Source organism: Ochlerotatus camptorhynchus, unplaced genomic scaffold (assembly GCF_037179485.1).
Source record: "Ochlerotatus camptorhynchus isolate MF236.1 unplaced genomic scaffold, CSIRO-AGI_Acam_v1.1 ptg000752l, whole genome shotgun sequence".
Taxonomy (NCBI): domain Eukaryota; kingdom Metazoa; phylum Arthropoda; class Insecta; order Diptera; family Culicidae; genus Ochlerotatus; species Ochlerotatus camptorhynchus.
Window position 1 is genome coordinate 111,137 of NW_027041219.1, and position 26,714 is coordinate 137,850.

Consider the following 26,714-nt stretch of genomic DNA (forward strand, 5'->3'; position numbering starts at 1 on the left):
TAAACCTGGAATACTGGCAACGCTGGTTCTGCTTTCTTTCTTCGTCCGGTTGTTGCTTCTCTGGCTGCTTCCAAGGTTTCCGCTGTGGTAGGCCTGCTCAACCATTCTAATATTGCTGGATAAATAACTCTGGATCTATGTTCAATGATCAAGTTTCAAGCTGTATTTTGTTTATTTCTCATTCTTTCTAAGCTAAAATTCATAATGATGAACAAAATTGGACTTGACTGATATCATTGCTGAGATCTAGACAACACGTCTGGTCCGCCGGTAGGACTTCATCAGGTGTTCTCCATTTACATAGAAAGCACACGTTTTTGATCCCTTGATAAAATACATTCACCTTCCGATTGAGGAAATGCAGTGATGTGGGAGTTTCCTTTTTTACATCCTTATACACACCACGTATACCAGTGTACAGTGGTGGCACAATAGGCCAATGGTTGAAAATTTTGAAAGTATAACACTTCGGAAATTTCAAATTATAAATGTACTAATTAGTAGGCCATTTTCAACCAGCCCGTCAATTTCTGGCAAGCGGTTCCAATAATTTGATATTACGTACACGCAAAATTCAGCATATTCGTAGTTCTGCACGCAGAAAAAACTATCGCCAAAACAAAAATATTTGAGGTAAATTTAAAAGTAAACTCAGTTTGTTCTAGCCACAAAAATAAATTAGGTTGATTTCAAACGTGTTCCATGTTTGAAGTCATGTGAAATCAATGTTTAAAATAAAAATAATGTTACGTTTATTTTAAAAATATTCATGTTGAAAATACACGAATTTGTTTTTGTTTGGTTTGACAGCTACGCGAACAAAAATAAATATGTTTATTTTAAACATGCTTCTCATATTTAAAATAAACATGCATATTTTTAAATTATTTTAGTAGTTGAGTGCAGGGTAAAGCAAAATAAAACTTATTGCAATGAAATGAAAAACAAAAAGATCTTCGGGCAGGACATCTACATTCCTGCTCTTTTTCGGGTGCGATTAAAGGTGACCTGATGGTATTGGGGGCCTGGTCCGGGATGCGGGTACCCGTCGGGGTGGGTGTCTGGTGGTTTTAGTTCAGTGGAACCGGTGAAAAATTGTGATATTAGCGTCGTTCTGTCGTTTCTGCCACTGGTCCTCATACCGGTTTCTTTCTACGTTCGGTGTCGGAGGAGGATCCGGAATGGATTCAGAATCCATTTAGGATTTTCGTTGTTCTTTCGAAGTCACATGTATAGGAGGATGATATAGAGATCGGCATCAGAAACGACGGAGTGAAGTTGATACTGTGGGGTTCCACCGGTTTTGTCGAGCTGGTTTCCGGATTCATCTTCGGTTTTGCCTCTTCCAGGTCGTTTTTTGTTGAGTTGAGCAAAGCTGGGGCAACTCTTTCCGAATGTAACAAGAAGGAAATAAAGAGGCATGACACGCTAAAAACCGTTTACCCAAATCCTATATTGTCTATTCTAATCTAATCTAATCTAACACCAACACAGCCAGTTCTTGAAAGCATCCTGGAAAATGATGGATATACCTCCATCATTTTTCTTGTCTATTTGATACATGTTTCACATCGAAGATGTGTCACACATATCAAAACGGCCAGGCCTACTGTGTAGCATTTAAGGGGCAAGATGATTCAGAAAACATCGGGCCTGGTTAAATCGAAGATTTAAACACGATACTTCAGAATCCAATAAATGGATGAAACGTGGACATCTCGTACCGTACCTTCCGATTTTGATAATTATATTGGTTGTTGGAAGCATCAAAGCTAGAAAGGTTAAGTGATGCTCCATTTTCTGCTGACGGTTGGGACATCCTGATCCTGATTCCGTAGTTTGAAGTTGTCACAACTAGGGTTCGGTGGTAGATCTTATATAAGTAACGCACCACAAAAAGGTGATCCCCCAACGTTACTGGTTTGTAAAGATAAAAAATTACAAAGTGGAATGAACTCACCAAGTTTAGTCAATTGAACCAAAAGGTAGCTTGACATGTGTTGATTTGTTGATCAACATAAACTAGTCCGGTTTATGTATTTGAGCGAAATGTCTTCCCTCGATTTGAGATAAAAAATGTTCGGATGTATGTAGTCGATTTTTGATACATACTTAGAAATAACTAATTTTACACATGACGGAATCCATCTTTGACATAAAAAATGAGACGTAAGCATGTCATGTAATATTACGTACCCCGAGACTGAAAACTTCGTCGACGAAAAGTACGTTTGATTGAGCTATTTTCGCGTCTGTTATGACTCAAATTTATGTCAAAATTGAGGCTTGTATATATCGCGAACTAGAACTAAATACAATTAGATGCAGGTCTCGCAGGACTTCTTCTGTCTTAATGAATTCGCTGACAATCTAGAAATCGTCTCCTGGTTTTGACCAGATCAGTAACCGATTACAGATAAAAAAACTCCACGAAAAAAAACAAACGTCACGTTCTCAAACCGTTCAGCGTAGCAATCCCAATTGTAGATGATCCACTTCTTGACAGGAATCAACATATACCATTCTGGTTCATCTGTCTGAAATTCCCCGAGTAATGTTCTCCTTTGATAGTTTCAGCGATCCGCCACACCTCCATCATAATATCGGGAAGTCACGAGTTCGGTCGAGGCTCCACCTTGGTTTCAAAGCCACTTGTAAAAATACATGCTGCCCGGGGCTCAGAAGCAGCCATTGCAGTACAGCCCTTATGAAGACGAACCACAAAAGAAATGTGGAACCAGCCAATTTGAGCATCACTGCTCAGACTTCATGGTTCAGATTCACACTTTACAAACTTCAGATCTCTATTAGCTTGACTTCAAGTTGTAGAGCCAAAGTCTTGATATCCTACACAAAAAAATCACTCGAGCAGCACCCAAGTAGAGAAAAAATTTTCGTTTACCCAAATCCTATATTGTTGAAATAAACATGCTTGTGAATTTAATTCAAACAAAAATATTTTAGTTTTAAACATGCTTTCAATTTACTTTGAATAATTCATATGTTTTGGGTATAAACATATATATTTTTGTTTTAAATGAACAAAATTCGTATTCGTGTGTGTCAAAATTTCTGCTCAATTAATCATAACAAAACATAGTTGCAACATGTCAAAGTTGGCTAGTACACCACTGTACATGTACTTTCAAAAAATTAACTAAACAATGAAAGAATAAAATTTAATTATTTTACGATTAGGGTGATACGGTCAAAATTTGGTCAAGGGAAAACGCGTGTAAATCGGTGAAATCGTTTATTTAAAAAATCAAATTAAATTTCTTTTTCAAGTTCAATTAGTATAAAATTCAGGAAAAATATTCAGTTAGGCATCCGCTTTTCCAAATCCGAATTGCCGGGGCTTACGCTTGACCCCTGCCATCAGATTTTGTACAGCCACCTTTCCACCTTCTTCGCCGCAGAAAGCCAGTTTGCCTTGAACTGCTGCTCGCCCTTAGCAGTTTTTTTGGTCTTCTTTAGGTTCCGCTTGACAATAGCCCAGTATTTCTCAATTGGGCGGAGCTCTGGCGTGTTGGGAGGGTTCATGTCCTTGGGAACCACCTGCACGTTGTTGGCGGCGTACCACTCCATGGCCTTTTTACCGTAATGGCAAGATGCCAAATCCGGCCAAAACAGTACGGAACAACCGTGTTTCTTCAGGAAAGGCAGCAGACGTTTATTCAAACACTCTTTCACGTAAATTTCTTGGTTGACAGTCCCGGAAGCTATGAAAATGCTGCTTTTCAAGCCACAGGTACAGATGGCTTGCCAAACCAGATATTTCTTTGCGAACTTTGACAGTTTCATGTGCTTGAAAACATCTGCTACCTTTCCCCTTCCTTTTGCCGTATAAAACTCCTGTCCCGGAAGCTGCTTGTAGTCGGCTTTGACGTAGGTTTCGTCGTCCATTACCACGCAGTCAAACTTCGTCAGCATCGTCGTGTACAGCCTCCGGGATCGCGCTTTGGCCGTCGTATTTTGTTTATCATCGCGATTTGGAGTCACTACCTCGTTTTTTGGCTCGATGCACGGTTGTAGACGATACACCCAGCTTATTTGCGGCATCTCGGAGAGAGAGGTTGGGGTTTCGCTTGAAACTACCGGCAACTCTCTTTGTCGTCTCAGCGGCTTCCGGTTTTCGATTTCCCCCCGATCCAGACTTCCTGGCTGTCGACAAACGTTCCCCAAACACTTTAATTACATTTGTAACGGTTGATTTGGCAACTTTTAGCGATTTTGCCAACTTTGCGTGCGAGTAGCTCGGATTTTCGCGATGCGCGAGCAAAATTTTGATACGCTGCTCTTCTTGCTTGGACGGCATTTTGACAACTGAAGAGTGAATTCCAAAATCAAAATAGGAGCAACATTCTACACACACACACCTTCAAAATGAGGGGTGTTCAGGTTTTTTAAATGCAAAATTGAAAGAAATACGTCAAGTTGATATTGACCAAATTTTGACCGTATAACCCTTTAAGTAATGTTTATACAATTATTAGATTAAAAACCATCTTCAAAACTATACTAAGTCAGAATAACGGCGCGGAATTCGTTAAGTGTTTACCACTTGTTGTTGTTTTTGTTGGGTATTTGGTCCTGAAAAAAGTGAACAAACGACAGTGGGTTGTGTAAGTGGGTGGCTGTGAACCATTTGCTGAGTTAAATTTAACTCGTGGTTAAAAGTGATATTTCGAAAGTTATTTTCTATGTTTCGAAAATCCCCGTGCTGTTGATCAACCGGTTTTCGAGCGACAGTTGTCAAAATTTAACTTCTTGTCTGTCAGAAGTAACCTCGCTCAGATAGCAGGGTTAATCGATAACTTTCCATCTGTCAAATTTTAACCAAAAGTTAAAATAATCCACCAAATGGTTCAGAGCCTAAGTATGTCAGCAGGACGTACAGCCAGTATGCCTTCGGAGATGGGATGCAGTTCTCGCAGGGTTTCATCTACATATATGGTCTGATTCCTTTTTAAACGGATGATCGCGTTCTTGGCCATCTTAGAAAACTTTGACCGAATTACCAATCAAATATGGATCATTCCACGCCAATTGTCCGAGGCACATGAAATTGACCTCTTCCGATATGGACAAAATTTGGAGGAGATGTTTACTTTAGCCTAAACTTCAATAATCCAATGGGACGATCGAAGCACCCCTCAGTCCAGGGGAGGTTTTTCTATGTTTCTTGCTTTCAAGAAAGCACTACTTTCTTTTATCAATACCTCCGGAACAAATAAAGCTACAACTAACATTGCGCCATGTTTTTACGAGAAAATTAGACAAAGAGTATAAATATGAATCCATTGTTTTTGTACAGTGTTGCCAAATATTTTATATTTGCGTTTAAACACTTAAAACGCAATTTTCTTATGTCGTTTTCGTTTTTGCGGTGCAGCTACAACGGTGCTACACCGAAGAACACCGAAAAAATTCAGGGTGTAGCTATTGGTTACACCTGTTTTTACATAAAAATGAACATGAGCTATCAATTACTCGCGCTTATTTTTGCTTACATTTTGAAGCAGCGAATGCTAAAAATCATGAAAAAAATATTTTTCTTTTCACCCGTTCTTCTAGGGTTTTTGATCTAATTTCCGTCCTACTAAGCACAACCCGCGCTTTACCTCTCTTTTCTGAACGAATTTAAACAAAAAATGGAATATTTCTGTTAAAGATGACTTGCAAATTCATTCACCTTTCCATACGTACCGTTGGATTTGATAAAGAGTCACAAATTGATGAGATATTGTCTAAAATCTAAAACTGCTTCTTGCTTCTAAATTCGTTCTACGAGTTTCAATTCCGTCCTAACGCATTGAAACGCCATTAGATTTTCTTCGTCCTACGGATAAACGTAGAAAAAGGGGATTCGCTAGGAGCGCTTCTTTTGTTTTGAGAACAATGAGCGTAAATATTCATACAATGCGCTCTAACAGGGTTTATGTTGTAGCTAATGAACTAGCGCATCGGAACAAACCTATTATTGATTCGTGCACGGTGAAATCATTGATATTATTGATCTTTTCTGATCGATAGAACGGAAATGGGCGATTACGACGAAGTAGCGCTCTACCCTACACAGCAAAAAAAAAATGTAATATCGATCAATGTAATTCTAGCTGATGTATGAAATAATGATGTAATAGCAAAAAGCAGATACAATATTACATCAATGGATGTAATTTTGTTCGCAAAATCGATGTACATATATTATTATATTACACAACCGATGGATTGACCTGGTTGCAGCAGTTTGGATGTAATATTCAACAACTTTTTTTCTGTGTAAGTACCTAAATGAACTCATTTTGCTCGTCTACTACAACAGTCACCCCAGTATCCAGTATTATGGGCCAGCTAGTCAATATGATGGGTCAGTCAGTTCTGTGAGTTAATCAAATGAAAGTGGCCCATAATTGTGGGTGACCCATAATACTGGTGTGACTGTATTTTAAAATATTTTGTTGCAATTCCATATCCTGTTTTTTTCGTCATACGTCAGAGAAAAATAACGGCCAACTTGGACTAACTAGAATATTCGTGCGCAAAAGTTACTATTACACACGTCAGTTCTTCAATGTTGAAATCTGCGTCGTAACGTTGGTTGTTGAAAGCTTGATCTTTGGTCATTTTATGATTTTTGATGAATTTTTCAGGGTAATGTACATCTGAACATTTCATTTGATATTCGTCGGCCAATGCATTCGCAACTTTTCGTGCATCGTTATTGTGACCGGTTGAGAGGTAAAGAGTTATTGTATTGCAATGCCTTCTTTCCTGAAAACATTTTTAGAGCTGCGATTTTCTATGGGTCGTTATCGCATAGCCGCCGGAGCAGTGCTGAGTTTGGCATTGTCATTGATCGACTTTCGCGCGATATTGACACTGTAGAATATTCCTTTTCCGAAAAGAACGAACACAATCACTTTACTTTTTAACGCATTTATTAATCACCACTTGCTTTTTAAGTCGCACTCACTAACTCCATTAGCCAGTCTCCGTCCTCTCTATCGGTCCGCCTTCCTCTCTCGTTGACAGCTCACTTTTCCTAGAGTCGGTGTATAATGAGTCACGCCAAGAGAAAAACAGTTGAACTCGCATCACGGTTTTCGAAAGATTCCCATTCTTTTCACTTGGCAACAGAGAACTTCTACAACAACTTCAAATGACTTTTAGCGAGAGAACAAATATTGCGGCTGTAGTAAATCATGATATCAGTGATTTTGTCAAATTATCTTAACAAAAATAGTAGAAATTCTCATTACTAATCATTACCGAGCGTATCCCATGGCAATTTAACGCTCACTGCGTATTTATGCTCATTTCTTCGATTATATTTTATATTTTATTGCAATATCTTTCGTGGACCTTTCATAGCATCGTAATGTTTATTTACTTTGCACGATAGGTAGCCGTTTTGACAGTTCAATAGGTAGACTTGGCTTCACTCTTGGCGTGACTCATTATACACCGACTCTAACTTTTCCCTTTATCAGCTCGTGTCATCGTCAGGTCGAAAGGTTGGCAGCAATCAGTACACAGGGGTGTGTACGACCCTACAGCCCCCCCCCCAGCTTTTACACTGTTAGAATGGAATGTAATCCTTGAACCGCTTTTGTTCACCTCTTGGTCTACTAGTTCTGCGGATTTGTGGATCTTCTTCTTGCACAGGCTCTAGCTCAATCCCCGGTTCATCAGACGGATTGTTGTCATCCAGATTATCAGAGGAACTCGAAGATTCAATACTGTGCAGCCTTTTCAAATGTGCAACGTTCCTTCTATACTCCTTTCCTGAAACGCAGGATCGAATTACAGTATCAGCTCCATTTTTCCGCATAACTTCGAACTCCTCAGGTGAGAATGTAGCCTCCAATTTATTATCTCTCTTCATTCGTTTCACGACTACTCGATCGCCCGCACCGATGTCACTTTCCTTAGCCTTCCTTTTAGCATTTGTGTATACCCTTCATTTCTCCTTTGTTACCGCATCACGTTCTCTTACTTCCTCATCTTCCAATCGACTAGGGGGCACCTGAGGTAATTTAGTTCTTATTTTTCTGCCAAACATCAGTTCAGCTGGTGATTTTCCTGTGGTAGAATGATTCGTAGAATGGTAGGTTAATAGATATTGTCGCATCTCCACTCTCCATTCTTTGCCCAATTGGGTTCTTTAGGGGTAATGAGGTTATTGCATTTTCGTAATCTGCATTACAAATGCAAACGAAATCCAAAATTTCATCACTTTTGGAGCACTGGAACTATTTTAAATAAGTGTGATTACATTAGGAAAAATCACCACCTTAGCGCCCCTTGAAAGTACTTTGTATGGGAGCGAGCTGTCATTTTGTTAGGCTTGTGTCAAACAGTGAAATAATTATTTTGCTTAAAATCTTAATTTAAAAATCGACATGGATGTAAATGGGGTCGGAAAAAATATCGTTGTGCTCAGAAAACGAAGCTTTTTCAGATAACCTATAAATACCGATCATTTTTTCCAAATTAAAGAACCCAATTCTTGTAAAATTCTAAGTCTTTTCAACAGAGATCTATTCTGGCGCTCCACCTCTCCATCGAGGGGGGCGACACATCTAAATCTCAAGTTTAGATGGTCAACAAATCTCACACTAGCGAATCAATCTTCGAACAATCTTTTTTCATTTGTCGCATCTACTTGCATTGCTCATCAATTTTTTGCAGGAAATCTTCAGAATCGTCATCAATCTTCTTTCTATCTACTCAGCGTGCGCGCAGCTAGCCACAGCAAAACACAATCTTTTTTGCATCGTAGATAGAGTCGTCCCCCTCGCTCTCCATTCATTGCTGGCCAGAAAGGTATGGTGTTTACTAGCTTGATGCCGTTTTCTTCGCAAAATCTCCGGAACTCTTGGCATTTCTCATTTAATTGGGGTCCATTATCCACTCGTAATGTCATTGGCAAACCATATCGACTAAAAATAATGGCAACTCTCTTATAGTATCAGCAGCAGTAATTGAGCCCATTTCGCATACCTCCATAAAACGACTGTAATAATCTACTACAACCATTAAATATTGCCCCTCCGGCAAGGGTCCCAGAAAGTCAGCTGCAACGTCGATCCACGGTTGATCAGGAAGTTCTTTGCGTACCAGTGGTTCTGGAGGATTTGGAGCAGCAACCAGTACGCAACCTCTGCATTGCTTAACAAACTTCTCGACCTGTTGATCCATTTGTGGCCACCAAACGTTGGTTCTCAAGTGGCTTTTCATCATCCGCATACCAGGGTGCGCTTCGTGTGCCAGCATCAATACTTGCTCTCTTAGGTTCTTGGGAATGATTATTCTATCCACTCTTAAAAGAACGTGACCCACAATACAAAGCTCATTCGCTATTACTTTGTATGGTAAAGGCAAACTTTATGCGTCACCGCTTCGGAGCATTTCGATAATTTCAATGATCTCAAGATCCTTCCTGCATTCCTCGTCTATTTGTTCCCACTTTAATGCAAAAAATGCCGCCGAGACAGCAGCTACTTCTCGAATGAACAACTCATCCTCAACATCGAATGGAACTGGATTCGATGATACTAAACGAAAAAAAGAGCATCTGCAATATTTTGATGGCCTGGGATATGCATAACTTGATAATCAAAAGCTTGAAGCCTACACGGGAAAAAATCCGGTTCCATTATCATGATCAAAAAATCATGAAATCAAAAAACTTGCCAACCCTTGAAATCATAACAATGATTCATGATTTCGTTATGGAAATTCATGATTTCATAATGCAGCGGAATCATGACCGCTTCAAGCGTTACCTGAAAAACCGTGTTCACTGCACTACATAGGTATCTCTTATACGCCTTTTGCCTTCCTTCTGATACAAGTATTGATAGTCTAGTGGTCAAAGTATGGGTTTAGTGATCGTAAGGTTCTTGGTTCGAATCCAGTTTGATGATTTATTTTATTTTTTTACATGTTTTGGTTTAAAAACTAAAAGTTAAACTCATGAATTTAGTTCATGATTTTAACTCGGATGATTCATGATTTCCGGAATCATGGGTGCGTTACGCAAACATAGCTCATGATATCATGAATATTATTCATGGTGTATTTTCATAACATGAAAATACGCTATGTTCATGAAATCATGAGTCATTTATCTCATTTCAGATTTTTGATTTGTTCCCGTGTAAGCACCCATCGTTCAATACGCGCGCAGGGCTTTGATCGTGGAGTGAACAAGAATTGCAAGACTTTGCAATCTGTAATCAGATCAAATGACCTGCCGTACAAATACATGCGAAACCGTTCAACACTCCACACAAGAGCTAAAGCTTCTTTTTCAGTTTGACAGTATCTTCGTTCCGTGTCCGTCAATGACTTTGATGCATGGCAAAATTTGATGATCCGTGAGTCACCCAGAACATTCGTCTGTATTAAAACGGCACCTAAGCCCGAAGGACTGGCATCTGCCATCACAGCTGTTTGATCTTTTGGATCAAAGAACCCCAGCTTTGTTGCGGCAGCAAGAGCTTGTTTGACTGCCTCAAAAGCTTTATTTTGAGTTGGCCCCCATTCGAATTTTCTATCCTTTTGAGTAAGTTTTCGCAGTGGCTCTGCCAAAGTTGCTAGATTTGGAATGTAATTGTTCATATAATTTGCCAAACCCAGAAAGCTTCTTACTTCTGCCTCGGTCGAAGGTTCTCGAAACAACAGAACTGCTTCAATTTTAGTTTGAGAAGGACTGATACCCTTTGTTGATATATGATGACCCAAAAATTCGAGTTCGGTAACACTGAATTCACATTTTTTCCAGTTTAACTCAACCTTCCTTGTTTTCAATCTTTCCAGAACCTAAATCAAAGAAGCAGAATAAACAAAACAAAATAAGCAATATAATTTTATTTATTTCTTTATTGAAAACCCTGAGATTTGAAAATACCACTGCAACAAAAACGTTACTCTACCTGTTTTAAGTTTATATCATGGGCCTCTTGTGTTTCTCCTTCAACAATCACATCATCCAGGTACCAAAATGTGCCGTTACATCCAGACAATAGTTCCTCCATAACACGTTGGAAGATTTCAGGCGCTGTCACCAGTCCAAACGGCATCCGCTTAAAACGGAAAAGGCCACGGCTCGTGATGAAAGTTGTAATATCCCTTGAGTCCTCTGCCAACTCCACCTGGTGGAATGCTTCCCGTATATCCAGCTTGCTCCAAACTCTGCCTTTGCCCAACCGAGCTAAGTATTCTTCCACGACTGGCATAGGAAAACGCTCACGTACTACAGCTTCATTTACTCTTCTTAAATCCAGGCAAATACGAGGTTCACCCGAAGCCTTTCCGACGATTACCAAAGGAGAAACCCAAGTAACGGGACCTTGTTTCACCTCTATGATGTCACGAGCCAAAAGTTGATCCAGCTTTTTATTAACTGCTTCCTCCATTGGAATTGGAACCCGACGCAAAGGTTGGAACACAGGTTTTATATGCGAATGTGTACGAATATGCACTTGCACATCAGTGATTTTGGTGACGAGACAATGTGATTTATATCCAAACCAATTTTTAGTACACCAAGTTGCTTCGAAGTCAAATCTCCCAAAAGATCCTTTTGACCACCTTTTACCACAAAAAACTCAGCAATGACGCTTTTGATTCCAATTACTATTTCTGCTTCGAAAGATCCAACCACTGGCAACGGCTTGTCACTTCCGTATCCTTTCAATGTTTTAGAACACCCTTTGATTGATTTCACAATGCGTACCTTGCTTTGTTTCATAACTTCCCAAGTATCTTGTTTAATCAAATTGACATCGGCTCCACAATCCACTAAAAGCTCAACCGGTACACCACCGACAATTCCCGACAGCACATTGGATTCATTTCCACCATAGAACGCGTAGTAAACTTTCTGTTCTGTTTCACCACGCTCGACTTTGTCCATTTTTTGTGTACCATTCACTGCTCGGTTGTCAACGTTGAACACTTTCTTGGGGTTTGGTGTGACCTTCGATTCCACTTTACGTTTTCTACACATAGCTTCGTAATGACCTAATTGTTGGCAACGACGACAGGTGCGTCCCCTTGCTGGACATTTAGCTGACTTTGAAATGTGCCCTGCCTGTCCACACGCAAAACAAGATACACCACTATTCTTCCATGAATCATTGGGTGAGTGTACCTCCCACCTGATTGGAACTTAGTAGATACGCCTCTCACGTCAGCTGGTCGACTGATGGCATGAAATGGCTGTTGTTTCCCGCGAACTTCAAAAACAGCTGATTCAGCAGTTGCTTCCTTTAGGTCTTTCAACTGTTGCTCTGTTCCCTCGAGAGAGGTAGCAATTTCTTCAATCTCCTGCATCCTGTTTCAATTGACGAAGCTTTCTTCGTTCAATTACATCTTGTCTTCCCGGTAGAAAATATCCATTCAAAACATCAACCGACCAATCGTAAAATTTCGGTTCCAAAGACACAATAGGAAATTTATCGTGATCTGGAAGCGTCCGGAAAACTCGTTGGAGTTCTACCCCACCAAGATGCAGTAGTTTAGCTTTCATCATACGTTGGTCTGTTATGGCATATGCTTCAAAATAACACTCCAACGATCCTTTCCATATTTCCCATTCACGTGACAACTTCCGTTTCTCAATTGACTCACATCGGAAGGGTGGAATTGGTCGGGCTTCATCCATCTGTAAAATGTATTTTATCGATACTGCCTTTAGTCTAGAAACTAAGAATTTGAACAGCGCATTTCAACCATCAGAACGAGAACGTTTATTTCCAACTTCCATGAAAACTTTAATAATTATAACGTTATCCATTTTTATTCATAGTACATATATTGAAAAATCATAATATGCACCTGTTCAACGCAGTCCAAAACATTAAATATACATAAACGCTACTATTTCAAATATTATCTTTTGTTATCGTCATGCTCTTTTTTTGAATTGTAAATGTACATTTCAAGGTTTTCCGAATTTCATATTTTTATTTCAAAATAATCTAAAACAAGTCCATTCACCTACCAAGAACGCTCCTGGTTCAAAGAATATTGTAACACATATATAGTGCATCTATGATCTATGTATGAACGCTCCTGGTCAAAGTCAACACTTCCTCATTTAAATTCACATTTATCTCTTCGATCGCTTCTGGTCGAAGGCACTTCCTTACTTTTCGACTCCATACTCCTGTTCACCTCCATCGAACGCTGCTGGTTCGAAAGATACCACCTTCTCACCCACAGTCTCATTCCATAGTCCATAATCAAATTATGGTATTCCATCACCTCCTTTGAACAATGCTGTTTCAAAAGATACATTTTTTCTCGTGTACCCAGTGCTCCCCTCACATGTTATATCCTCATTACAATGAATCATCCGTCATCACTACCAAAACAACTAATTTTGTGCTATCCAGCATGTTGCATCACACATACAACCACAGAGCATTTCACTACTTTGGAAATACTTTCCAACTTGAATTGCATCTAATTCATACTTTCCCATCAATCACCACTTATTCCTTCTGTGCCCACAAAAAAAAACACACTCACACTATTACCATCTATTACCACACAACATCAGCTGAGTTCAATACAAAAAGTTCTGGAATGCTCTCCATCCGATGAGTTGAAATGCCTGTTCCGCAAAGAATTCGCCATCTTGTTTTTTTTTTTAACCTTGTTCTTTTTAAGAAAACCTCAATCAAGCAGCCAAACCTAAATTACAACAATCAATACGAAACTAACGATTTTAAATTGGCTCACCACTTTAGTAGCCTATTGGTCCCAAGCAAACGATTAACGTACCCTATTCTAGTTGAAATTCTATTACTACACTATGTTTGTTTTGATTCGCTATGAAAGTTTGACAGATAACATCAGGGGTGTGTGGATTCATGCAGAACATGCAGGGGTGAGTGAAATAGCTTGGGACTGCTTGGGACCGTTGTTCTGGTACTGAGTGAGCCAAAAATAATAATGATTTTCTTCGGGACCCAGTGGTCTTAGAGTTACCTCTATGTAAATTACGCTTACCTTGCTTTATTCTCGTCGCCAGATTGTAGAATATTCCTTTTCCGAAAAGAACGAAAACAATCACTTTACTTTTTAACGCATTTATTAATCACCACTTGCTTTTTAAGTCGCACTCACTAACTCCATTAGCCAGTCTCCGTCCTCTCTATCGGTCCGCCTTCCTCTCTCGTTGACAGCCCACTTTTCCCTTTATCACCTCGTGTCATCGTCAGGTCGAAAGGTTGGCAGCAATCAGTACACAGGGGTGTGTACGACCCTACAGACACTTTTTTGACTAGTTTTTCACATAGTCACTGACAGACTTGATCCTCAAAAAAAACCTTCGTCAAAATCTCATTCAGTTTTTCGTCAATGATAAAAAAATTGATAATTTCGTGAATTCTGGACATTATTGTTATCCAGGAAGTTCAGGACGTAGATACTTGTTCACTTTAACAACTCCATCAAAATCTACACATTTTCGTCACTGACAGCTTTGTCATTGACAATTGACATGGTTTGCCTTGACGATGACTGTTAGCTCAAATTAGTGACCAAAGCAGAATTGTCAATATCACCGTGTATTGTCGAGATTTTGTAGCACTGCGCCGGAGAGCTCGCAAACGTTTACGTCTGGCTTTTATTACTGCTTCTACTTATTGGTTCCACCAAACGACAGCTTTTGGTCCTGTATTCCCTGTAGTTTTAGAGATTCATCTACCGTCTGGATAGACCCGGGTCGCAGAGATCTGCTAGTGAGTTGTTCGTAAAGTTTCCAGTTGGCCTTTTCGAACCAAAGTTGATATTACGGGAGTTCTACGAAAGGTCGAATCACAAAAGGCCGAATTACAGAGGGCTGAATCACAAAAGGCCGGAACACACAAAAAGGCCGAATCACAAAAGGCGCGCTCGCACCGGTCCACTTTGTCGCTTTCCCGATTTGGGCTTTTTGTTGATTTGTTTTTAATAACTTAAATTACATTACATTACAGACTATGAGAGGGTCAGCAACACTGCCAATGTAATCAAGATAGGCGCTGCTCGTATGGCTCTGGCTTTGACAGTTCGTTTGGCTCAAAACCAGCCAGTCCGCGTCTGCTCATTTCTTATCCTAGACCCTCTCTAAAGCTGGGTTAAGATGGTTCAATTCTACGTTCAACTCACTTGAACTGCGCAATGAACGTCCAGAAATCTGACCGATATCGGACTTGCTCTATTCGTTGCCAAGTCAATTGAACGCCTACGACCAGATCGGTTTGAGTTGAATTCAACTCACCTGCTGGAAAAATATCCATTTTAGCAGGTTCGTAATGTAATATCCTATCGATTGGCGTATTTGGATTTTAATTTCATCTATAAATGACAAAGTTACAAGCTTTCAAAACCTGACACTATTTCACCACACATATTTTTTGATTTGCACCCCTGTATAGTCGACAAAGACGTAGTTCTACGTTCTACGTCAACAAAATTGCACTAAATTTTGTTGTAATGTGAGATCAAAATACGAACGAAAAAAAAACCGCGTGGGAACAGAATTGTATGTATTGCATGACTAATACAAATAAATAATATAATAATAAATAATGATACTCTCAGCCCAGAAAAGTCGATAAAATTTTGGGGATTGAATCCGCCGCTTCCAGCTTGATAATACCATACCTTTACTGAGCCCCCCAAACAATAACCCTATTGCCTGAAATTATACTAATGCGTTCATAGTTTTTGTAACAATAGGGTAGAGAACTACTTCGGCCTAATCGCCCATTTTGGGCCTATCGAGTAGAAAACTTCAAATAAATCCATGATTTCAGAGTTAACAAGTCAATTATGCGTTTGGTACGATACTTCAGTTAATAAGCTACCGAACGAAGTCAATGAGAACGCGTGGTATGAAGGTCTGCACCTATTATTCCCAAAAACAAAAGAAGCGCTCCGACCGAATCAATTTTTATCATCATCCGATAGGCCGAAGTGAATGCAGTGGCGTTTCAATGGCGTTTCAATGCGTTAGGCCGAGTTTAGAATCCGTAGGCCGAGTTTGGCGTCAAGATGCAGTGTTAGACTTTTGACAATATCTCAACGATTGTTTTCTCTTTAGGGGTCGTCCATTAATTATGTCACACATTTAGGGGGGAGGGGGGTTTTGAAAACTGTGACGAGTCATACAAAAAAAATTAAGGTCCATACAAAAAATGTGACAAAGGGGGGAGGGGGGGTTTGCAAATGGGCCAAATTTGCGTGACATAATTAATGGACCATCCCTTATCAAATCTTACCGTACGTACGGAAAGGTAAATAAATTTGCCATCAGTAATAATAACATTCCGTTTGGTGTTAAACTGCGCTAGATTAAGAAAGACTAAGTGCGGGTTGTGCTTAATAGGCCGGAAATGGGGTAGTCAACCCTACTTATAATAATTGTCAGTTGAATTTTTCAATATACAAATAAACAAATAAACAAATAAACATGCTATTTTTAAATCTGGTTTACATGACCTGTTCCAAAATTCAAGACCAACAATTGAAATGGCCTTAACTAAGGCCATTTTCTCGCGAACGAAGTCCGCAAAGACAAACAGGTAGGGGAAATTCTCCTCTACACGGATAGAACTTTCCTTATACCTTTTGGCAAATTTCCATTGCTGATTATTCATAAAATGTATAAGTCAACTAATAAGCAGACGCCTTGCAAAAAGTTAATGAAGCTCATGTGTCTAATGAAATGTATAAGCGGTCACACATACCTTTTATTCATTCTTATAGGACCTATGTGGTTTGTCTTATGGAATGTATAAGGCTGATGTTTTGGCAAAAATGTATAAGGGAGCATCCATAAATGACGTAGCATATTTTTGATCAATTTTAGACACCTCCCCCCCCCCCCTCGTAGCGTATTTGGCTATATCCAATACATGGCCGGTCACAAATTCTGAAACCCCCACCTCCCCCCTCAAATGCTACGTCATTTATGCATGTTCCCTAAGTGGAACACATGAATAAAATAATTGATTTTCGTTTCGTGTACCCGATTGTGGTTTAGGTTTGCGAATAAAGGTTTCGGTTCGCGAGAAAATGGCCTTACAAGGTTTGTTTACAAAATGGAGTTAAGGCCATTTCAATTGTGGGTCTTGAATTTTCATGACCGCCTCGAGTATACATACCTCATCTCAATTTCGTTGGTGTATCCATTACCCATTGAATCATCATATTCTGGCAACGTATATTTTGCTCTGCGCATCATCATAATCTTTGGCATAATCTCCAAGAACAAACGTTTAACAATCGGTGACATTTTGTGTGTGGAAGTGCTCCTATGAATTAGCGAAAATTAAAGATGAGATCATTTGATTGCTCAATGTTTAGAATCGGTCATCCATTTACCTGTACCAAACGTTCAACACGCACACGGTTGTCCAGACAGAAATAGACACAAGAATCATCGTGAATAGGAGATATTTGCCCAACAATGGGACGGCTAAGGATGTTGGCGGTATAATCTCGGCCAGCAGCAAAAAGAACACCGTCAACGACACAAGAATGGAGATACACAGTGTTACCTTTGGAAAGAAAATATTATTGCTTCTGGCAAAAGTTCCGCATTATCTACAATACCTTTTCACCGGAATCACTCGGCAAATAGAAGACCAGGACGGTTAGGAATGTGATTCCAACGCATGGAATAATCAGATTTACGGTGTAGAACAGAGTTTTACGTCTCATTGTAAGTTTGAAAGTTATATCTGTAAATAATTAAATATTTGTACTCGCGCCAAGTAATAACAAACTGAGCTACTTTCAGCTACTCACCAGAGAAGGGTTCGGGACAACATGGATAATATTCTTCATTACGACTAGCTGGAACTTCTAATATGTCCCATTCCACAGAAAGATAGAATTCACTAAGATCGATTCCAATTTGCACCAAATTGCTTCCTGGAACCTGAGTGTTGGAAAGAAAACAGCAATATTGAACAGAAGCACCCCCAAAATTGTTTACCTACGTACCTGATCTAAATGTCTTAGTTCCACCTGTGCACCATTATAAGTCCAAGAACCAAACTTCATAAGACAAGTCTGTTCGTCGTAGGGGAAGTACTCCACATTCATTTCACAAGAGGACTTATAAATTGCCGGAGGTTCCCAAAACACCTCTCCAGTGTACTTCAGTGTGGCTTTGGTCATCAGAGTAACTTCATAGTTACCATCCCAGTTGTTGTACAACACTATATCAGGCAACCAAATTTGCTCAGATGGAACATAAAGCATTTCAACTCCACCGTACTCCTCTGGGTCCCACTTTAGCTTATAATCGTTCCATTTTTGCTTCACCCAGAGATTGGTTGTCATCACCTGATTTCGCAAACTAACTTCTATCAATTGGGACAGCTTAAGTCCAAGCCAAACTGTTAATGTTTCGGTGTTATTGACCACAGGTCGAATTAGACGGTTATAATTACTCAAGAGATCATCGTACAACCTTTTTGCATCTGGATTAGCCTCGATATGGACTACGGATGCTGAAAAAATCCAAATTCATTCAATCATTTACACCCACCCTTGAGATGCTACCGACAATCTTACCTTGGGCGTAGCTCAGTGCAACAAAACTCAACAAACAAAGTTTAAAATTAAGCAGTTTTATAAAACTTCCCATTCTAGTGTTTCAATTTTGCAGATAACGTTTCAACTTGCCAATTCAAACTAAGCTTACGTTATAATTGCAGCAAAACAGTTCCACTCCCTAGAAGATAGTGAAGCTGCAATGGGAAAAATCTTTTAGGATGCTGATAAATTTGAGCAACATGAAAAATCGATATTACTGAGAGCTAAGGATGTTAACGCTCCCATGGCCAGAAGCGCGCATGCGTTTGTTTACAAAACAGAGAGCCTTGAAGCACGTGCATTTGTTGATACACGTGGTACCTGTTGATATTTAGCACGTGCATTCCGACAATAAACAAAAATAAGTTAGTAGTGCTGCCAGGAATGGGTATGGAGGGTTTTCGGGGAAAATATCATTCTGTCGTACTAAAATATCGGGATCTGAGTCATTTTAAACTCTTAAATCTCTCTTCAGAGTCACTGATATTTTTAAATAATTCTGACAGCCAGCTCTTAGCCGTTGTCGAACCCGACGGTGGTGCACCTTACACCAGAACAAGCCGCGGCGACCGACGACCCGCGACATGAAGCATTTAAAAAGCACTAAGTTCTACTTTTACGCGATGTTCATTAATTCGGTTAGGTCTTTACGTAAGATGGGAACAGAATCCACAAAGTCTTCATATTTTCGTTGATTTTTGATAATTAATTTGATTATTTTTCAATTTCGTGGTGCGGACTCAAACACAACGAATCAAAATGGAACCAGCTTTACTTTGATTTAATCGATCCGGAACTCCTAATTATGTTTCAAAATGAGCAAAAGCAAAACTTATCGAACAATAAATCGCGCGATTGAGACCATCTCGCTGGGGACAAACGGAAACCAACAACAATGAGAAAAAATGTACAAGAATGTTTTTCAACTGGAACAAACTCACCATGATCGATGTCCAATGGACCCACACATTTTGAACCCAAACTGCACCACCTTTGCACTCAATTAACACAATATATAAATATAAATCAACATATACCAAATGTAAACATTTGGCCAAAGAAAGGAAGCTCATCTCTGCTTCGAAAAGTGAAAAAAAATCGATGCACTTCAGAGTGCCACCTAGCGGTGGAAAGTACGCTTTTTACACGGAAAATAATGGTAGGATTAGTCCAGTTTTAATGACTGCTTAAAGCGGTTTTATAAAAAAAAATAAATATTTTTCTACCAATACAATTAACCACTTCATTCGAGCAGTTAAAATGACGTTTACTACCACTCGAACTTTGAAATAAAACATTATTTTGAGATTGTTTCTTCTAGAACCTCGAGAAAAGTAGCCAACATTTGCGCGTTTCATAAAAAAATAGAAATTAGTTGGTCCAGTTTTGTGAAACCACTGGTAGAAAGTCACGCCAAAACTGCTTGACAAAGTGGTCAATTCATTTGTATAGTAACGTATACGGTAAAGTAGAAAACCGAAAATTCCGACACGGGCCAATTGATTTTACTCTCGATTTGTATGTAAAACATAACGTCGGACAAAATGCGACAAAAGTCGACGAAGAAAATCAATCAATCACTTACACCTGTTGCAATAACGACTTCTGCGGGGATTTGTGCATCCGTCAAACCGGCTAACATGCCCCGTAACGTGGGTAGATCACCTTTTCGTGGTACGTTACGGGATGTAAGATCTACTACCGATTCCTAGTCCTGACTACTTCAAACTAGGGGAACAGGATTTTTCAGTAATCCAAGGAACACATCTTAGACCTTGTTACTTTTTATGCCTTGTTGATAGTGACAAGACTCGGCTTTGTCTACCGAGGATGATCAAAATGAGTTAGTTGTCTTCATCTATGTGATTCCTAATCTTCTATTCATTGTTTCCTAGTTTGAAATGGTTAAGACTAGGGTTCTGATGCATGGTCATTATTGGTGTCATACCTTAATTTTGTTGCTAAGGAATCCAATTTTGACTGCCAAAGAGGCGCGCCTTTGGAGGGTGTTTCAACACTCCGAAGGGTATAAATAGCGGGACCTTTCAATTAGAGTCGGATCCTTGCGATAAATGCAAGAGTGGCAACTGTAAAAAAATCGAATACTTCATCATTTCTCAATAGTGATGGAGTAATACGACATGCACTAAACTAAGGACACGGGATATACTACAATAGATCAATTTACTGGTCGCAGTAGTGTTAGGTCCGGAACAGAGGAAAAAAACCGGCTAACATGCAAGTAATACGCCAACAAAGTATGAAGTATGGTTTTAAGTACATGCCTCTTTATTTGATTGCTGCACCAACATTTTGCCTGTCCCTAATCTGCCTAATGTTCTTTTATATGCTATCACATTCAACTTTTCTACTCACGGACCGTTGGCATATTGGGCTGACGCTTCAACCCCACTGTGCTGATCCAAATGGCTATCACCATCCGAAACTGCTGCTTCTCGCTTCTCATGGGCGTCTCGAGACGCTGTTAGACCAGCCACCTTCCTCTTCCGATGATCACTCGCGAACGTCACTTCATGCGGCGTACCAATCGCCGGGATGTTGTCAAAGATCTGCTTGCGCGAGGACGTCCGCTCCAGATGGTACCGTTTCCAGCTGCAACTGCACGCCACCGCTCGCCATTCAAGAACCCGATTCGGTGCGGGTATGCGTTAACCGTGCGTGTCGGTGTCCGTGCCGCTTCCCGATACGTCAATAAATGAAATCTTCTTAGCTGTGAATTAAATGAAAAAAAAGAGCCCTACGGACGAATACCGTTAGTCCGAGTAATGCAGAACAGCACGATGGAGTCTTACTTCCTGAAAAGGCTCTTTTATCTCGTGTAATGGGTTTCTTGACGGCTTGTGGCTTGTTCGATGTTGTCCGTGCGGCGGATTGCGGGTTCGGATTGTTCTTCGCTGGACGTGGGATCGATCGATTACAAAATGCTCGTGGGATTTTGGCAGACCTGGTGTTGTAAGATGGCCGGTACCATAATGTCACGTGCGTGACAGGAAAATTCAGGGTCTTCTCGTCACCCGTCGCGTATCTTGGATTTTTTCTCACTCGCGCTGCGACACGTCGCGTGATTATGTTTTCACGGTGTAGCTCACGGCTGCCACCAAACCTCACCAACTTCCTTGATTGCCGACCGGCTGCTGCCACTTACTCCGCACCAATCGTTCGACGACCTTTCGACTTCAGCCCCGGACACGAACTACTCTGTCGATGATGTTTCGTTGCTTTCGTTCTGCTTGTTAGTGTGTGTGCGGCGGAAATCCCATCGCCTGTCAAACTGCAAGCGAATCTTTGTTCCTTGTTGATGTTTCAAGCGAGACGCCCCTGCAGCACGACGTTTCGGTGATGCACGCTCGATGAAAATACTTCATTTTAGTTCCTTGTGTCAGGCTTACACACTGAACTTATTTTCTTCATACCTCTTAAAATACTAACTTTGCAGAATAAAAAAAACATTACTCAATTGGCACAGAAAAAAATAAATAAATCAGTCCCGGTTTAGATAAATTTTGACAATTTTAGGACAGTAAATTTTAAAGATCTAGGATATAAATGAAGCGATGCATTTAGAAACGTGGAAAGCTGTAGTATAGATTTAAATGTATATCTAAGTTAGCCATGAGTATTTTATTAAAATTATCGATTTTTTCTTTGTAGTCGCTATAGCGGAGTGGTCGTCTTTTTAATTTGCTCAATTCCTCACAAGAATAGAATCTTCTGTAACACCTCAAACATAAAAAACTCATTTCACATCGGGACATAGACAACTTTTCTAGATCGCAGTCTAAGAAAAAATCTCATTATTCTGAAAAGAGAAAAATTTTCCCAGATAGAATGATCACGGACATAAAATAAAATGTGAATGCTGCTAGGACTTAAAATCTCGATCGTGAAAAACTATGGATTGAGGGATAAATTTAAGAGTTTTGGACCAATTAGCTGGGACTTCAAAATTTTAGATATCTAAGACAAATCAATTGATTAAATTGAGCGGCCTAGAATAATTTTCTATATTTTGAACATATAGAATGAAAGTTCACATTACTTGGCCAATTTAAATGATCCTGAAAACCTGGATTTGAAAATTGTATGATTCCGGATTACCGGATTTATTAGACCGGAAAAAATAGAATACAATTTAATGGACTCAAGATTCTGTGACATAATTTTTTTTCTCGATGTTTGGACAAATATAACTACCAGATTTTCGGCCTATTAAGCACAACCCGCACTTAGTATTTCTTAATCTAGCGTAGTTGAACACCAATGTTATTATTACTGGTGGCTTCCAAATTTATTTACCTTTCTTCTTAGTCTAACACTGCTTCTTGACGCCAAACTCGGATTGGAGACGATTATAAATTCCATCGACATAATCACGTAGCTTCTACGAGATAATCCAGTAACCATCTCAAATGAGTGCTTCCATGTATGAATCACGTAACTCTTACGTGAAAAGTGCGATGGAAAAAATCTATGTATTGACGTAGCATTGACGTGAAAATTATTTTGAGTGTAGATCACCGGAGTCGGTAGAATTTTAGCGGGGTTTTGAACAGCAGAACAATGTCGGTAAAATTTTCAAATGATCGTTACACGTGACAAATCAATAAAATTAACTAATTTTATTTTGCATAATTAAATGGGGTAGTTATTGGATTTTTCACTGATTTTTAAGCTTTAATTCAAAATGTACCCAAATTTATTGTAGTTTAGCCCGGTGGAGGCCTCAAAAAGCCAGAATATTGGGTATGAACATTTCTTTCGACAATTTCGAGATCACAGGAAAAGAGAGAAAAAAAAAGTTTAGACAAATTTTGAAAATAACGGGCTAATAATAAGATATTCAACTGTATCACGGAATTGAAAAAAAAATTATCAAAATAGTCAATAAGTGTGTAAGTGAGTAAGTAAGTGAGTAAGATTTATGAAATAGTGATGAAAAAAGTGACTTTTTAGTGACTGACTTGAAAATAGTGACATAGCCACTAAAAAGTGACCTGCTGCCAGCCCTACAAATACTGATTATTTCGACAAAAAATATGCTTTCCTGAAATAAAACGATTGCAAAATCAATCGCTTTTTTTGCACTTCAAGCTCGATTAGAATTATTTCATAAGCCTATCTTGATGACATTTTTCTTGTCAATAATTATTACAACACTGTAGTCTGAACGTACTATGCTGCCGTTATACGCATAACTGTCCCATGTTCTACGCAATCCTTATGCACCGTGGGACTCTTATGCGTATAACGGCAATATAACTCAGCCAATATTTTCCCCCTTCATATTACTTTTCATTTTTGCTACCCAAAGCGGTTTATTTCGGCCTTTCTTTCAGAATAAGGAAACACAAAATAATACGATGGCAGAAAACTGTATTTACAATTTTTTTCTGTTGTTGGTATTTATAAACTGTGAATCTCGATGTTGCTACGAGCGAATGAATTGAAATCATGCAATGTAATTCTTATCAAACGCATTCACGTGGTCAATAAAATTGCAAAGGTTTTCTATTTATTTACAAAAGAGTAGACAGTTGTGTGTTACGTGTTGATCATTCTATGTCTACTGACTAACAACATAGGGAAGCGTATTTCTGTTTGTATCATCATTGCCAATGTTTCAAGAGGGATGGACAGGATATAAATTAAAATTGAATACATACATACACAATTAAGAACAGAGAATTTTGGGATAGTTAATGAAAAACAGTAATATAAAAGGCCATTTTTCACACTGTTGCCGACAACCGATAACCTACTGCAAGTCCTGCTGCACAGGAAGTTGTACACCGAGTGAAACGAAGTCAGTGATCTCTTTCAGTATTTGTATATCAATGCGTGAAAGCAAAGCTTGATATCGTTCATCTCCGATGTTTCCTTTCAAAGTTATTAGCTAGGAAAATAGAAAGTTTGTTAAATGTTTATTTGAAAGGATTTTCTTATCATTGCAGTACCTGGTTTTGGAAATAATCCTTTAACACGATCACATGCGTTGGGTCTTGCAAACACACTATTCTACACCGGTCGTAATGAGGAGTCTCATTCTGCATATTCTCTGTGTCGATGAACCCATAGCCGAACATCATCATTCCAATTTCTGCTTCGTTATCATCGGTTAGAATAAGAGAACTGATAAGAAGAAAAAGACAAATGATCAAATCCAGCAAGAAAATTGGAAGTTATATAAACTTACTCCACTTTCGTTCCGGTTTGCTCGTCTTCATTGGTGATGTCGTTTAGCGTTTCGCTAATGTTGGTCATGATGCCGCTAAAGTTATCATAAATAATATCACTTGACACCGTTATGAGACTAGTAAGCGCCAAAGCTAATAGTTTCTTTTCATTACTCCTCGCCACCGCATGCATATCAGTCAGCCATGAAGTAACAATCTTCTCCATTGCATCATCAATGCCCAGCTCATTTAGGATCATGCTAAATGTGACCTGATCTAGTAACAAAATCCTTGCCACCATCTGCAGGTAGATTTGGTTAATCTGGAGAAAGCCCTCGTGTTCATAGTATTTTCTGGAATTGAAGAGAAACGTTATTAGAAAATGGGCATAAGACAATAAAACAAGAAGACTGCAATTTCAAACCGATAGGTACATGCTGTTTAAGCTCAACATAAAAAAAAACGTACTTAAAAACTTCTACCAGGTAGGGCCTGAGTAACTCGATAGAATACTTTGGTGCAATCCGAAGAACGGTTAGGAACAATCGGTAGATAACGATGACTCCCTCCGTTCTTAGGTCAGTCAGAAGGTAGTGGCAGGTTTTAATGATATCTTTTCCATACCGCGGAAGAAATACATCGGGACATAAAAATATGTAGGTCTGAGTGATAGCAAGACAGGTCCGTAGGTTAGTGGAAGATTGCTCTGAAAGCAAAATAAAACATGAGTTCAACGAAAAAACATCTTTAAATTATGTTCAACTTACCAATCAGGGGTAGCAAATTATCACAGAGCTTTAGCAGGTCATGGTTCATCGTTCTGCTGTACTGCGCAACGATTAGCCACAATTCTAAACCTTCGTCTAACAAGTACACGTGCGACGGTTCATTGATATTTGTACTCATCTCGATGATTTGGTAGATAAATGCAACAATCGGTTCCGGCGAGGGAATTTCGTACAAGGCCTTTATGATCTGCAGCTGCAAGGTACGATGCAAAAACAATAAGTATGGGTCAGAAGCACTTTGAAATGTCCGAATGTAAACTTACCAAAGTTGAGATTATGGCACATCGCAACATATCATGTTCACGACTTTCATCCCACAGCAGTGGTAAATATTGTATCAGATTCTCCACCTCCAACTTAATGGACATTGACATCTTTTCGATGATGAATGACATTACATAAAGTACAGTCATCTTGGTATCACATCCGTTAGCTTCCTTTAGGAGGGAGAATAGAAGTGCGATAACCGGTTCCAAAAATTCAAGGAACTGCTCCGCATCGAATTCAAAATCGTCCATGATGTTTTTGAGGGTCCTGGGAACAGTAACAAATGAAACAATGCATTTCAATCAAAAAATATAGGCTCTTACTTTGAAGCCGTGAGACGAACTGCCAAGTCTTCGGAGGGATGTAGCAGCTCGAGACAAGAACGATATACTTGTGGTCGTAGTGTTTTTGAAAATCTAACTCCTGTCCATCGCCCTATCAGCCAGATGATACGTTTGCGTATTATGCGGAAGTTGCGTGATTTGAACTTAAGTTCCTCAAGTAGCTGTTGAGTGAACCATTCGTCAAAATTGATCTGAAATGTAAGATGATATACAAAGATTGATTGAAATACAAAGCCTCATACATATGATAAATCACCGATTTCGGCTTTATGTTAATACAAACCTATCCAGTTGCTCTACATGGGAAAGCCGTCAGTACCATGCACAAATCAATATATAACATCCTATGAACCATCAGCTTTTCACAAAAACTTGAAAATCTAAAACCTTCAGCTAACGTTTTGGCAACAGAATTTAGCGCACTATGTGTATCAGACTATGGTTGCTGTACAACTGATCTGAGCTAGCGAGGTCAAATCATCGAAATCTGTTCTTTTTGTACACTC

General features: G+C 39.3%; 2 protein-coding genes across 2 annotated transcripts in view; both read right to left on the minus strand.

Annotated features, from left to right (window-relative positions):
* Positions 1-18,787, minus strand: part of LOC135714880 (acetylcholine receptor subunit beta-like 2) — a 46,260-nt gene extending 27,473 nt beyond the window's left edge. The window contains exons 1-6 of the mRNA XM_065238295.1: positions 18,595-18,787; positions 18,019-18,530; positions 17,821-17,953; positions 17,626-17,753; positions 17,395-17,570; positions 17,175-17,324 (exon numbers count right to left, since the gene is read on the minus strand). Coding sequence (XP_065094367.1) covers positions 17,175-17,324; positions 17,395-17,570; positions 17,626-17,753; positions 17,821-17,953; positions 18,019-18,530; positions 18,595-18,667 — 1,172 coding nt within the window. The 5' untranslated portion in view covers positions 18,668-18,787. The remainder of the gene's footprint in view (positions 1-17,174; positions 17,325-17,394; positions 17,571-17,625; positions 17,754-17,820; positions 17,954-18,018; positions 18,531-18,594) is intronic.
* Positions 18,788-24,001: 5,214 nt separating this feature from the next.
* LOC135714881 (importin-11-like) lies at positions 24,002-26,318 on the minus strand. The gene is made up of 7 exons (XM_065238296.1): positions 26,188-26,318; positions 25,861-26,131; positions 25,577-25,790; positions 25,278-25,515; positions 24,830-25,162; positions 24,591-24,765; positions 24,002-24,529 (listed from the first exon to the last, which is right to left on the minus strand). Exons 2-7 carry the CDS (start codon positions 26,113-26,115, stop codon positions 24,392-24,394), a joined length of 1,353 nt encoding a protein of 450 aa, XP_065094368.1. The 5' UTR covers positions 26,116-26,131; positions 26,188-26,318; the 3' UTR covers positions 24,002-24,391.
* Positions 26,319-26,714: the final 396 nt, after the last annotated feature.

What these genes read in the sequence shown, in the direction of transcription:
- LOC135714881 (XM_065238296.1), bottom strand. Translation starts at nt 26,115, where the DNA reads ATGGACGATTTTGAATTCGATGCGGAGCAGTTCCTTGAATTTTTGGAA. An exon ending in TACCTGGTAGAAGTTTTTAA is followed by an intron (nt 25,163 to 25,277) that starts GTACGTTTTTTT and finishes CTTCAATTCCAG; the next exon opens with AAAATACTATGAACACGAGG. An exon ending in CAAACCGGAACGAAAGTGGA is followed by an intron (nt 24,766 to 24,829) that starts GTAAGTTTATAT and finishes TCTTCTTATCAG; the next exon opens with TTCTCTTATTCTAACCGATG.